Source organism: Saccopteryx bilineata, chromosome 8 (assembly GCF_036850765.1).
Source record: "Saccopteryx bilineata isolate mSacBil1 chromosome 8, mSacBil1_pri_phased_curated, whole genome shotgun sequence".
Classification (NCBI taxonomy): Eukaryota; Metazoa; Chordata; class Mammalia; order Chiroptera; family Emballonuridae; genus Saccopteryx; species Saccopteryx bilineata.
This window is the reverse complement of record NC_089497.1, coordinates 42756159-42770326: the sequence shown is the minus strand read 5'-3', so window position 1 is coordinate 42770326 and position 14168 is coordinate 42756159. Positions and strand designations below refer to the sequence as shown.

Sequence of the window (14168 nt, the reverse complement as noted above, 5' to 3'; positions counted from 1 at the left end):
CAATTCCCTCTTCTATGCTGAGGGGTTTGGAAAAAATGATCAAAACCCCCATTAGTCTAAGGTGCTTTATTTTCAGGATAATTAAACCCCACACCTACCTATTTAGAACCGTAATTGTTATGTGTACTTTGTCCTTAAAAGTCTTAAAATTAAAAAAAACACAAAATCAAACCTCTTTTTAGTGTCCTCTTTTATAGTGTGCTTCCTTATTTTACTGAACAGCACTGATTGAATATTGCATATTCCACCCCCTCCCTCCCTGCCAATTTGCTAGTAGTGCCCTACATAAATCTCCTGGGCCATGGCTACCATTTCGGTGCACACCGCTTTGCAGCCATTTGCAGAGGCTTTTCTGTAACCACCAGTGCCCGAGTTATCTTTGTGCATCGACTGTTGCTGTCCTTTTGGGAACAGCCTTCCATGGGTGGCTGGCTGTCAATGATCGATGAAAGTACTCTAGCTCCCTTGCATCCCAGGGGGGATGACTGTGGTGCTTATTCTTCACTTGCTCCTAGAATTCCAAGGCAGGATTATACTCAATAGTCCAGAGTCAACTTGTGTGATAGTGAACACTTTCATTGGTTTCCTTCAACTCTGTTTCAATTCTCTACTTCCGTACTGCTGTTTCCTATGATCATCTCCACAAATAAATGGCCTGCACTCAAACACTTACTGTCTCAGAGTCAGCTTCTCAGGGAACTCACACTAGAGGAAGCCCTGATAACATTTTAGCCTTTTCTCACACCCACTTGGGGAAGTTAGTTCCCTTCTTTATGCTTACATTGTAGCAATACATTAAGATATTGGGATATTACCAAATGAACTCAAAATTACACAAACATTCTATAATATCCTTTCCCATAAATTCAATAGTAATAAGTTGTTCATTCCACACTTTTTAAAAAATTTTATTTATTGATTTGACAGAGACAAGAAAGGCATGCACATGTGAGAGAGAAACATTGAATTGTAGTTCCACTTACTTATGCATTCATTGGTTGATTCTAGCATGTGTCCTGAGCAGGAATTGAACCTGCAACCTTGGGGTATTGGGACAATACTCTAACCAACTGAGCTACCTGGCCAGGGTCCACACTGCTTCTCTACTTCCTTGGAAACTGTTAAAAGTACATGTAAGAAAATAAAATAAGTCCCAAGTAACATGTTTCTACACTGAATCTTAAATAATTTGGCTTGAAAAATTATGGATTGTGAGGTTTTAATTCATTTACCAGAAACAGAAATGCATATCACTGATATCCTTTAATTTATAACTGTATTTTATAAAAACCATTGACTTCTTCAATTAAAAATAATATTCAGAATGCTATGGGATTCTGTGTACTACATTTCCAAATCATAGTGTATATAATTATAGGACTTTTTGCAGTCTATAGTGAGGAACTCAATTCAATTACATAATCTTAAGTAACAATCAATAAAGAATGAGAGAAATAAAATATTTAAAAGTTATACTGAAAACATCTAGTCAAAATACTATAAGATGGCATGTTTTCTAGCAGATTTTGTTACACACACACACAAACAAAAACTGTTAATTTAAATCCACTTTTTATTTTTTCATAGATTTTTAACAATCATACACAACTTTTCACATAGAATGAAATCTCAAGGATAAGGAGTCAATATATATGGTCTCTTCTATTCATTCCTTAGGATGGAAGGAAATTTCCAAAGGGTACAATGCCTGAGATTAACCACTGGAAAAATACATATGAAACTTGTTTAACTGGCTGCACTTAGGACCAGGTACAGCACAATAAATACAGAACTGCATCATTTTTAAAAGACTGTTGCAATTTTAATACATTTTTACTAAAGAAATATGATCAGTGACTAATCTGAAATTCTACAACATATACATGAAGGGACACTTAAAAAGAACATCTGAGCATAGTTTTCTAGCATTTTCACACCCATACATCAACAATCTTAAAAAGGAGTAAGAATGTACAATGCAAATTCAGAACTACAAAAACAAATTTGGTCAATCAAACTTTCCTCATCATATCATTCGTTACCTTCACAATCCCAGTTTGCTGGTAAGTTTAAGATAGAAACAGAAAGTTTTAAAAATTCTTTTCATTGCCACTTAGGGCCTCAGGTAGGAGGCCATATTGGAAGCAAACTGATTAAGCAGCACCATTACGTCCTCATCTCAACAAACCACGGCAAAATTGTATCTTCCAGTATTCTGAAAGGTTACAAAAAAAGTTGTAGGGAAGAATACCTCTCCTTATTTAAATAGCAGGCCACTGTAAGAACATGCAATTTGCAAGGATTTAAACTACGGCTGAATTCTCTTCAAACTGCATCTTTCCGTAACAGACCAAAAGAAATATATTACCTAAAAATTTAAATAATAACATATTAAGGCATGAAATAAATACTTTATGCTATTACATTTAGGTATTTGAGATGGACAGGCATGTTCACACGCCCTTTCCTCTTCCCAAAGAGGAAGCAATGGTGCAGCACTACTGGTCAGAAAGAGTTAATGGGCAACTATTGCTCTCAGAGATGTTCTGTGGTGTGCCTTATTGTAGAAAAACAGAAACTATTGTTTTAAAATACACTTAAAAGACAGGATGAAATGATCTTTTCTCACATGACCCAGATTCTGCTATCAGCAGATATGAGAGTCAATTTTACCCCCATTAAACTGAATGGAAGCTGTTATGCTGCTCTAGCTACAGATATTCTGAGAACTCTTGTGAGCCTATGACTCCAAACCCACATGAAAGAAAGTATTATTTTCTATAATTGGTAAATTGGTTGTTCAAAATTCACTAAGCAAACAAACATGCAAACATGTGACACATGTCATTATCTTTAAAAACATAATGCCACCCTGGTCCCAAGCATCACTATAGCCCAGCTAGTCCTTAAAAGTACAAACAGCCTTTACTACTGAAAATCTTCTTGGTGACTTTTACTGCCCATAGCACTGCCACATGACTCTTAGAAGCTTAGGCTTCTAAGATGTTTGAAGAAAAGAAAGAGTACCATGTGGATCAAGTTCTCAGAGATTGTTCTCAATATCATTTTAAAAAGAATTTCCTAGAAATGCAGAACAGTCCTTGATATTGAATTTTTCCTAGCGAAACAAAGTAAGGTTTAACAAAAGGATTTTAGTCTACAATAAATCGATCATGTTGCCCTACATACAAATTTACAGTAGTACAGCCATTGTCCATCATGTTCACTATATTCACCACTTCAGAGAAGGAGCAGGGAGGTCCTCAAACACTGGAACAAAGGAATGTTTGGTTAATAAGACCTACCAAATAAACAGGGAAACAATAACACACATAGGCACTAGCCTCAAAGCCACACAGTCAAGAAGCAAAGGGTATGAGATGGGCAATTTAGGAAAATATACACAGGTGAGAGCTTGCTGAGGAAAAGGAGGAAAGAAGTCACAGTTCTAATCTTCCAGGCTGCGGAATGCATTCTGCATGTCTTCAAGAAGTTGTGCATAGTCGGCCTTGATCTTTGCCTCACCGTCTTTCACTGGATCCTGAAAGATATTACAGAATTCAAGTTACCTTTGGAAAATAACTTTCATGACTTGTAGTAAGTTACTTATAATACATTCTGAGGTTGACTGAGGAACTCTGGTAAACATAGGCTGAGTGAAAATTACCCTTACTTCGCTTTTTTCTTTTAAGGGTAGAAATGTAAACAGAGAGTAATACCCTAACCAAACAGAAAGAAGACAAAATTTCAATATTATTACGGTCTACCGGAAAGTTCTGTTTTTGGAATAAATCAAAATATAACATAATATGCAGAATCACATATTAGATGCATTTTATTGAATGTATACAATAGCTGGAATTAACTTGGTCAAACTAGAATTTACGATTCAATGTCTGATAGTATCACACTGAGACAGGGAAGTAAAATTTCTAAAATAATCTTAAAATGAACCACACTTAAAATCCTTATGGAAAGAAACTTAATTGAATAACATACATAAAAGACACTTGATGCGCCCTGGCCGGTTGGCTCAGCGGTAGAGCGTCGGCCTAGCGTGCAGAGGACCCGGTTTCGATTCCCGGCCAGGGCACACAGGAGAAGCGCCCATTTGCTTCTCCACCCCTCCGCCGCGCTTTCCCTCTCTGTCTCTCTCTTCCCCTCCCGCAGCCAAGGCTCCATTGGAGCAAAGATGGCCCGGGCGCTGGGGATGGCTCTGTGGCCTCTGCCTCAGGCGCTAGAGTGGCTCTGGTCGCAACATGGCGACGCCCAGGATGGGCAGAGCATCGCCCCCTGGTGGGCAGAGCGTCGCCCCTGGTGGGCGTGCCAGGTGGATCCCGGTCGGGCGCATGCCGGAGTCTGTCTGACTGTCTCTCCCTGTTTCTAGCTTCAGAAAAATGAAAAAAGAAAAAAAAAAAAAAAAAAAAAAAAAGACACTTGATGCTTAAGCTCTCTGACACAACCATTCCACTTCTGGGAATCTATACTAGAAAAATTCACAAAACCAACTACATGAACAAAGTTGTCCATACCAACATCTGGAAATTTCTTAAGTGCCTAAGAATAGGATATTATTCACCAGCAACAAAATAATGAATAACGCTACAGAAGAAATTTAATATAATTAAAAAGCAACTGTGATGTTAATTTGATACAATGTGCATATAAATAGAAAAAAGATAACCCTTTTTTTTTTTTTGGTATTTTTCCGAAGCTGGAAACGGGGAGAGACAGTCAGACAGACTCCTGCATGCACCCGACCGGGATCCACCCGGCACACCCACCAGGGGACGATGCTCTGCCCCTCCCGGGCGTCGCTCTGTTGCGACCAGAGCCACTCTAGCGCCTGGGGCAGAGGCCAAGGAGCCATCCCCAGTGCCCGGGCCATCTTTGCTCCAATGGAGCCTCGCTGCGGGAGGGGAAGAGAGAGACAGAGAGGAAGGAGAGGGGGAGGGGTGGAGAAGCAGATGTGCGCTTCCCCTGTGTGCCCTGGCCAGGAATCGAACCCGGGACCCCTTGCATGCCAGGCCGACGCTCTACCACTGAGCCAACCGGCCAGGGCCAAAAAAGATAATACTTTTAATCACACTACCAGAAACCATCACTATTATATATGTGTGTGTGTGTGTGTGTGTAGTTTTTCTATCCTGTTCCTCTAAGTATTTAATTTCTGAAAATAAAATTTGAATCAAATTACATATAAAGTTTCTTTGCAACCTGTTTTTTTCTCCATTATACCATATGCATTTCCCTGTCTGGATATTATTTGAAAAAAAGATATTAATGCCTTCATAACATTCTTGCACTCATGGATGATATTTAAGAAGTTTAATAAACCACCTTTTACATATATCCATTTGAAAATCTGATTCTGTCCTTGGGTTATATGCTTTGAAGTAGAATGACAGGACTGGACTCAAGGATATGAACACTTTAAAATTCTCAATTTCTTTCTTTTTTTTTTTTAAATTTTTATTTTTTTGTATTTTTCCAAAGCTGGAAACGGGGAGAGACAGTCAGACAGACTCCCGCATGCGCCCGACCGGGATCCACCTGGCATGCCCACGGGTCGACGCTCTGCCCCTCCGGGGCGTCGCTCTGTTGCGACCAGAGCCACTCTAGCGCCTGGGGCAGAGGCCGAGGAGCCATCCCCAGTGCCCGGGCCATCTTTGCTCCAATGGAGCCTCGCTGCGGGAGGGGAAGAGAGAGACAGAGAGGAAGGAGAGGGGGAGGGGTGGAGAAGCAGATGGGTGCCTCTCCTTGTGTGCCCTGGCAGGGAATCAAACCCGGGATCCATTGCACGCCAGGCTGACGCTCTACCACTGAGCCAACCGGCCAGGGCCAAATTCTTAATTTCTTAATAGGTGATTAGTAAATATACTTGGATATTATGACTTAGAAATAAGTATAATCTGATAAAATATTTAAAAACAATCTTATATATTTGAATTTTTACTGATATCATTTAATTATCTATTTATCTCATGTAATTCCAAAAGAATTACAGTCCACTTACAAGTTGAAAATATGGCCCTGGCTGTTTTGCTCAGTGGGCAGAGCGTCAGCCTGGTGAGTGGACATCCTGGGTTTGATTCCTGGTCAGGGCACACATGAGAAGCGACCATCTGCTTTTCTCCCCTTCCCTTTTCCCCTTCTTTTCTCTTAACAGCCAGTAGCTCAATTTGTTCAAGCGTCAGCCCTGGGTGCTGAGGACAGCTTACTGATTTAAGCATACAGGCCCCCCATACAGGAGTTGCCAGGTGATCCCAGTAGGGGTGCATGTGAGAGTCTGTCTCACTATCTCCCCTTCTCTCACTTAAAATAAATAAATAAAAATGTAAAAATATGATGTAACAGGATACTTAAAAGAAGTAAACAGCAAAGTCATTTCAGATGAGCATAGGGGTTGGATGTAAATAGGCATTTGAGGTAAAGTAATTGCTGCCCAGCAAAGATTTCAGCACTAAAATACCTGGCAGTTGAGACGAAAGGGAAAATGTATTAGCATTTCTTTTAGACATGACATGCTATAATTTTTATCACTAGAATTCCTATTTAAATATAGCTCTGAGGTCTGTCCTGGATTTACATAACCCAACCATGTGTGAAAATGATAAATATAAGTTTCATACACCAGGTTTGGGATTCAAATAGCTAAAAAATAAAGGAAAGAAACATTTCCTACTAAAAAAGTAACAGCAGAAATGAAATATACCTTAAATTTCATGGAGGAAAGTTTATAGAGTATCTCCCCCATGTGCTCACGGATGATGGACCACGTGATTTTGTTGTCGCTCTGGGCAGTGGTTTCAACAGCTCGACGGGCCATATCGTAAAAAGCAATCATGTTGGACAGCATCCCTACTGTCTTGTAGAATGGGCAGAACCTAGGGTAAAAAAGCCAAAATAAAACAAAAACAAAATCCAAAGCAGGTTCATACTTTATAGAATATGAGAGCATTAGCTTCACTTAAATATGCAGACTACTTGTATTTACTGGATGATATATAAGGAATGAGAAAATAATAATGAAAAAGATCAGTCTGGGAATAAAGTTTGTGTCTGGATATGGAATGGATGATAGATGGAGAAGTATGTATTTTTTTTACATTAAGGGTGATGTTTATTTTTCAAGAACAATTAAACAATACCACTACAATCTAATTTCCCTAAGGATTTGTTTTTATAAAATGCTGTTAAAGGAGTAACCCAAATAGTAAAATAACTGAGTTGTAAGGATTCCTTTGTGATTGCAGGTTAAGGTGTAATGAATAAGAGAACAGGAAACAGGAATTTCCAAAAGTTAATAGTAAGCCCTTTCCACATTAAGAAGTTCATTTTCATTTACCCATATCTTTTGATAATGAAGACACGTAAGCAAATATTCAACTGATTCACACATGTTCTTATAAACTTTCTGATGCATTTAAGTACATTTGCATACACAATTTCACGTATACTCTCTATCACATTCTTTCCACATAGTGCCCCCCTTGTTGAGTTACGTTTGTGTGGGTAGCTGCTAGAGCTTCTTAAGTTTCCTATATAGAATGTTGAGCCTTACTGATTATGTTGTCATATTTTCTGCTTGTCCCACATTTTGGAAATCCTTCTATTTGTTCCATCTCCTCAGCAGTCTTATATAAAGCCCAATATGACTTGAGGGGGAAAAAAGCCTATGGCGAATAGGCCAAATTATCAAGTTTAAAAGAAATGAGAATTTTAAATAAGCCATGTTAACAGCAGACACAGAATTAAGAAAGAAAAACGAGCACTGGGTAGTAGCAGGGGCTGGCATGGCACTTCAGTAGAAGAAAAGCAGGCTCCTGTGAAATACTGCAGGGAGTACAGAGCGTTATCTAGGAAGGGCAGAGGGGGTGCGGGCAGCGTAAGACGTAGTGAGCCATGTTTCCAAAGGAGGCAATGGTCCCCACGCTCTGCACACTAAGCTACAACTTAATCTAATTAAAAATGGTTGGATAATGACTTTTTTTGCTTGTCATACTGGACAAATGACCAAAATCAAGACAAGGGGCCTGACCTGTGGTGGAGCAGTGGATAGAGCATCGACCTGGAACACAGAGGCCACTGGCTCGAAAGCCTGAGGTCGCTGGCTCTGAGCACGGGCTTGTCTGTGTGGGGTCTCTGGCTTAAGTGGGGGACTGATCACACAATCCCAAAGCTGGCCAGCTTGAGCCCAAACGTCGCTGGCATGAAAAGTCCAAGGTCGCTGGCTTGAGCAAGGGGATAATGGCTTGGCCCAGCCAAGACACATACAAGAAGCAGTCAATGTACAACTAAAGTGAAAGAAACTATAAGTTAAGCTTCTCACTCTCTCTCTCAGAAGTAATCAATGCATAACTAAAGTGAAAGCAATTTTGAGTTGATGATTCTCACATGCACTCTCCCTTCTTGTCTCTCTCTCTCAAAAAAAAAAAAAAAAATGAAATGAAAAGAAACCATGTGAAGACTGGTGTGAGGGAGAGAGACTCCAAACAAGCTGGCCTCACACCATGTGTGTTGGATAAAAACTGGAGGGACAGCTCTGCTGCAGAGATCTTCCCAGAGGAGTGAGGGGTCCCAACCCCACACCCGGCCCTCCAACCAAGAGTTCCAGTGCCAGGAAGAGAAGTGCCCATAAGTTCTAGCTGTAAAAATCAGTGGGGATTGTGACCGAGTGAGACTGAGGGCCCTGGAATCCCAGGCACTCCTTAAAGGGCCCACACACAGACTTACTTGGACTCACTTGCTCTGAGCTCCAGTGCTGTGTCAGCAGTTCAAAAGGTACCTGGGACATCGGGGAGGAACTGAGTTGTCTGGATTCGGAGTGAGTGCTGGAGGGGCAGCTTCCTCCCAGAGAGAAGTACTGGCAGAGGTCACTGTGGCTTGCTGAGCCCTTCCATGAACAGAGCCCACAGGCAGATGCTCTATCAAAGCCGGCTAACACTGCTCACCCAAACCTGGTGATTCCTGAGACCCTATCCCACCCAATTTGAGGGCATACCCAGTCATTTCCAGTGCCTTTTCTATATAAATGATATATCTTGGCTCATGCAGCAAACTTAGCAAAACTTCTCACAGGTTCACTAACCCAAACAAGCAGTCTCTGCTCTTGGTGTGTCCGTACCTCTTACTAAGTGGCCATAGGCCTGGCAGTAGCAGCAGCAGGCCTCAGTTCCCAGCTTGGCCTCTCCTGGGCACCTCCAAGCCAGAACCAGAAGCCATCTGCAGATCACTTAGTAGCTCCTGCTGGGTGGCCCCAAGCAGGGCACAAACAGCAGCTGACCTTGGCCTGCACTTCTCAGGAGTCCCCAGAGCCGGCGCACGCAGTCGACAGCTTCAGACCACCCCAGACCACCACCCAACCACCTCCAAGAGCTACACACCCAAGGGGAAAAGTCCAGAGCCCTGCTGAAGTGATTCCTGCTCCGTGGGGTGGGCCCCTGCAGAGCAGCTCCTCTGCTGTAACTGCAGACAGTTCTTGTGTCCAATAGGCTTGGGGGTAAATCTTTCCCATTGATGTGCCAGCAGCAATCAAGGCTCATTTACAAAAGAAGGGTGCACGCAGCCCACAGCGGGGGCACTTCTGAAATGCACAGCTTGGGTGACTAAGGAGGCCGTACCACTGGAGCCTACAGGACACCTACTACATAGGGTCACTCTGCTAAGATTGGAGATGTATCTGCTTTACCTAATACAGAGAAACAAACACAGGGAGGCAGCCAAAAGGAAGAGACAAAGAAACATATCCCAAATAAAAGAACAGAACAAACACTACAAAAAAAATTCAACAAAATGGAGACAAGAAAGCTACCAGATGCAGAGTTCAAAACACTGGTTATAAGGATGCTCAATGAACTTAGTGGAGAACTTCAACAAACAGATGGGAAACATAAAAATGGAGATAGGAAATATAAGAAAAAACCAGTAAGAAATGAAGGATACACTAACCGAAATGAAGAATACATTACAGGGAATCAATAGTAGAGCACATGAAGCAGAAGATCTAATCAGCAATTTAGAATATAAAGAAGCAGAAAACACCCAATCAGAGTGGTGTTTTCTGTGCAGCAAAAAGAAAAAAATTACAATATTAAGATAGTTTAAGGAGCCTCTGGTGTAAATTCAAGAATACCAACATTCACATAATGGGGGTGCTGGAAGGAGGAGAGAGAGAGCAAGAAAAAATAATGACAGAAACCTTCCTGAACGACGGGAAGGAAATAGACATACAAGTCCAGGAGGGCAGAGTCCTCCACAAGATGAACCCAAAGCAGCACGCACCAAGACACACCATAAAATGCGGAAGTTTAAAGACAAAGAGAATCTTTAAAAGCAGCAAGAAAAAAGCATATAGTTACGGAGTTACCTACAAGAAAGCTCCCATAAAACTGTCAGCTAGGCCTGACCTGTGCTGCAATGGATAAAGCGTCGACCTGGAATTCTGAGGGCAGCAGTTCAAAATCCTGAGCTTGCCTGGTCAAGGCACATATGAGAAGCAACTACTATGAATTTATGCTCCTGCTCCTCAACTCCATCCCTTTTTCTCTCTCTAAAATCAATAAAATCTTAAAAAAAAAAAAAAAAAAAGGCTAGCAGCTCATTTCTCAAAAGAAACTTTGCAGGCTGGAAGAGAGTGTCAAGAAATATTCAAAGTGATAAAAAGCAAGGACCTACAACCAAAATTATTATACGCAGTAAAGCTATCATTTAGAATCAAGACAGATAAAAAGCTTACCAGACAAAAAAAAAGCTTCCCAGACAATAAAAAGCTAAAGGAGTTTATTACTAGCAAATGAGTATTATACGTCGTATTAACAGTTCTATTTAAGAAGAAAAAGATAATATATAGATAACAAATGGCAATAAATACATATCTATCACAAATATTTTAAATGCAAATGGATTAAATGCTCCAATTAAAGGATATATTGTGGCTAGGTGGTAACAAAATAAGACCCTTATACCTGGACTAGGCAGGGACGCGGAAGACCCAGGTTTGAGTCCCCAAGGTTGCCAGCTTGACCACAGGCTCATCTGGTTTGAGCAAGGGGTCACTTGGTCTGCTGTAGCCCCCCATCAAGGCACATATGAGAAAGCAATCAATGAACTAAGGTGCTACAACAAAGAACTGATGCTTCTCATCTCTCTCCCTTCCTGTCTGCCTGTCCCTCTCTGTCTCTGTCACAAAAAAAACAAAACAAAAAGACCCTTATATATGCTGTTTACAAAAGATTCACTTCAGATCAAGAGACACAAACACACTGGAAGGAAATGGATGGAAAAAGACATTTCATAAAAATGGAAATGAAAAAAAAAAGAAAGCTGAAGTAGCAATACTGCTAACAACCAAAATGTACTTTATTTTTTAGCAGAGACAGAGACAGAGACAGAGAGACATGAAGGAAAAGAGATGTGATACTTGTAGTTGCGGCACTTTTAGTAGTTCATTGATTGCTTCTCATATGTGCCTTGACTGGGGGGCTCCAGGAGAGCCGTGATTCCTTGCTCAAGCCAGCAACCTTGGGCTCAAGCCAGTGACCTTTGGGTTCAAGCCAGAGACTATGGGGTCATGTCTATGATCCCATGCTCAAGCCAGTGACTCTGCGCTCAAGCTGGTGAGTGTGTGCTCTAGCTGGATAAGCCCGCACTCAAGCCAGTAACCTTCGGGCTTGAACCTGGGACCTCAGAGTCCCAAATTGAAACCTTATCCACTGTGCTACCACTGGTCAGGCCCAAAATGTACTTTAAAACAAAAGTTAAAACAAGAGACAACAAAGGACCCAGCAATTCTACTTCTGGGTATTTATCCAAAGAAATCCAAACACCAAACTGAAAAGACATAGACATCCATGATTACTGCAGCTTTATTTACAATATCCATGATATGAAGCAACCCAAGTGTTCATCAATAGATGAATGGATAAAGAAGTGTGCACATATACAATGAAACATGACCCAGCCATAAAAAGAGTATCTTGCCATCTAGAAAACATGAATGAATCTAGAGCAGCGGTTCTCAACCTGTGGGTTGCGACCCCGGCGGGAATTTTCCGATGGCTTTAGGTGACCCCTGTGTTTTGGTCCTTCGACCCCCGCTGGGGTTGCGACCCACAGGTTGAGAACTGCTGCTCTAGAGAGTATTGTGCTGAATGAAATAAGTCATCCAGAGGAAAAACAAATGTCATACAATTTTACTTATATGTGGAATCTAAAAAAGAAACAAACAAGCTGACCAGAAACAGACTCATACAGAGAACATTTTTAAATTTGCCAGATGGAGGGTGGTTGAGAGAAAAAGGTAAAGCAATTAAGAAGTACAAATTGGTAGTTACAGAATAGTCATGGGGATGTAAAGGACAGCATAGGGATTATGGTCAATTATATTCTAATAACTATAGTGTCAGATGATTACTAGAATTATAAGGTGATCACTTGGTAAGTCATATAAATGTCTAATTACTAGATTGTACGCTTGAAACTAATTAATGTGTATTAATGGTATTTGAAAAATTTAAAGTTATTTTAAAAGAAGGAAAAAAAAGGACTAACAGGTTAGGTTACCTGTCATAAGGAGTATAACCATTTTGTTGTAGAAAATCATCTTTGATAAGTTTGGCTACCTCCAGAGTGATTTTATCCGTTTCTGCTAGAGAAGCCTAGAAGGGAAAAAATTCGTAATTTTAGAAATTTACTTCCATGATGTGGGACCATAGTTGCAATCAACAAGCAAGCAGAAACTATCTAATCACACACAATCATCTATCATTTATAAATTCACTTCTTATTTTTTGATTGATGTTCTTTTTTATTGTGGTAAAAAACATAATGTAAAACTTATCTTAACCACTTTTAAGTGTAGTTCAGTAGTGTACAGTATATTCACATTGTTGTGAAGCATATTTTCATAACATTTCATCTTGCAAGTCAAAACTCTATACCCATTAAACGACAACTTTTTTCTTCCTCCCCCCGCCTCTCATAATCACTAGTCTACTTTCTTCTTTCCATGAATTTCACTACTTTAGATACCTTATATAAGTAGAGTCATAGGGTACTTGTCTTTTCGTGACAAATGCTTGTGGATGAAAAGGGGGCATGTACATGTTCAGTGACCAAAAGTAACCTCACAGGGTGATCTGATCATAGATTTCTAACTGGGCAGATCATGGTGGGTAGAATCCAATCCTTCTTAGTCTTAGTGCTCCTGAAAATATATTAATATTTTTTAATAGATCCTATCTCAACCTTCTCTAATTTTGTTGGTGACAGGTACATTCTAATTCTTTTTCTTTTAAGAGGGGATAGAGAGAGACAGAGCATGTGCCTAGACTGGGATCCACCCTACAACCTCTCTGGGATCAATACTTGAATCAACTCAGTTATTTTTAGCACCTAAGGCTGATGCTGGACCAACTGAACTATCCTCAGCAACAAGTGCCAACACTCGAACCAACTGAGCCACTGGCTGAGGGAGAGGAAGAGGGAGAGAAGCGGGAGAGGGAGGGGAAGAGAAGCAGATGGTCACTTCTTTTGTGTGCCCTGACGGGGAATCAAACACAGGACTTCCACATGCCGGGCCAATGTTCTATACACTGAGCAAACCAGCCAGAACCAGGTACATTCTATTTTAAAAAATAAAAGTCAATTAAGAGTTTCCCTCTCATCTACAATTAAACTAGGACCATGTTAAATGCTATGAATGGTTGCAAAAAATATAAAGGCCCTAAAGACTTAGTTACTTCTTTTAATTGACCACTCTGAAGTGAAAGGCCCTCCTGTTAAATGTGGCAAAACTCTCTAACCACTATGACCAAAACAATAAAACTTAAGAGGTTAAGAGGCTAGTGGTCTGTACTTCCTTTCTTCCCTTATACTCACTGTAAGAGCCCTGAAGTGCCATGTAGACATCCCACACAGAGACAGACTGTTCCAGCTGTCCTAGCCCAGTCACCAGACATGTGAGAAGAAACTTTCAGATAACTCCAGTCTAAGCCATCACATGACTGCAACTGCATGTGGATCCCAAACAAAAATGCCCAACTGAGCAGATCAAACCCAAAGTCGTGAACAATAAAACACTTTTAAAGCCACTGACAGAGTGATTTGCTACACATCAATAGAAAATCAAAACAATAATCACCTTACCTTTCACAACACAAGTAGGT

The 14168-nt window shown here is 40.6% G+C and overlaps 1 protein-coding gene across 4 annotated transcripts in view; it reads right to left on the bottom strand.

The window, feature by feature from the left end:
* Positions 1-1555: 1555 nt before the first annotated feature.
* ATP6V1A (ATPase H+ transporting V1 subunit A) overlaps positions 1556-14168 on the bottom strand; it is a 68998-nt gene continuing 56385 nt past the window's right edge. For all 4 annotated transcript variants that reach the window (XM_066241629.1, XM_066241626.1, XM_066241627.1 and 1 more), the window contains exons 13-15: positions 12565-12659; positions 6716-6887; positions 1556-3541 (exon numbers count right to left, since the gene is read on the bottom strand). In XM_066241629.1, coding sequence (XP_066097726.1) covers positions 3449-3541; positions 6716-6887; positions 12565-12659 — 360 coding nt within the window. In that variant the 3' untranslated portion in view covers positions 1556-3448. The remainder of the gene's footprint in view (positions 3542-6715; positions 6888-12564; positions 12660-14168) is intronic.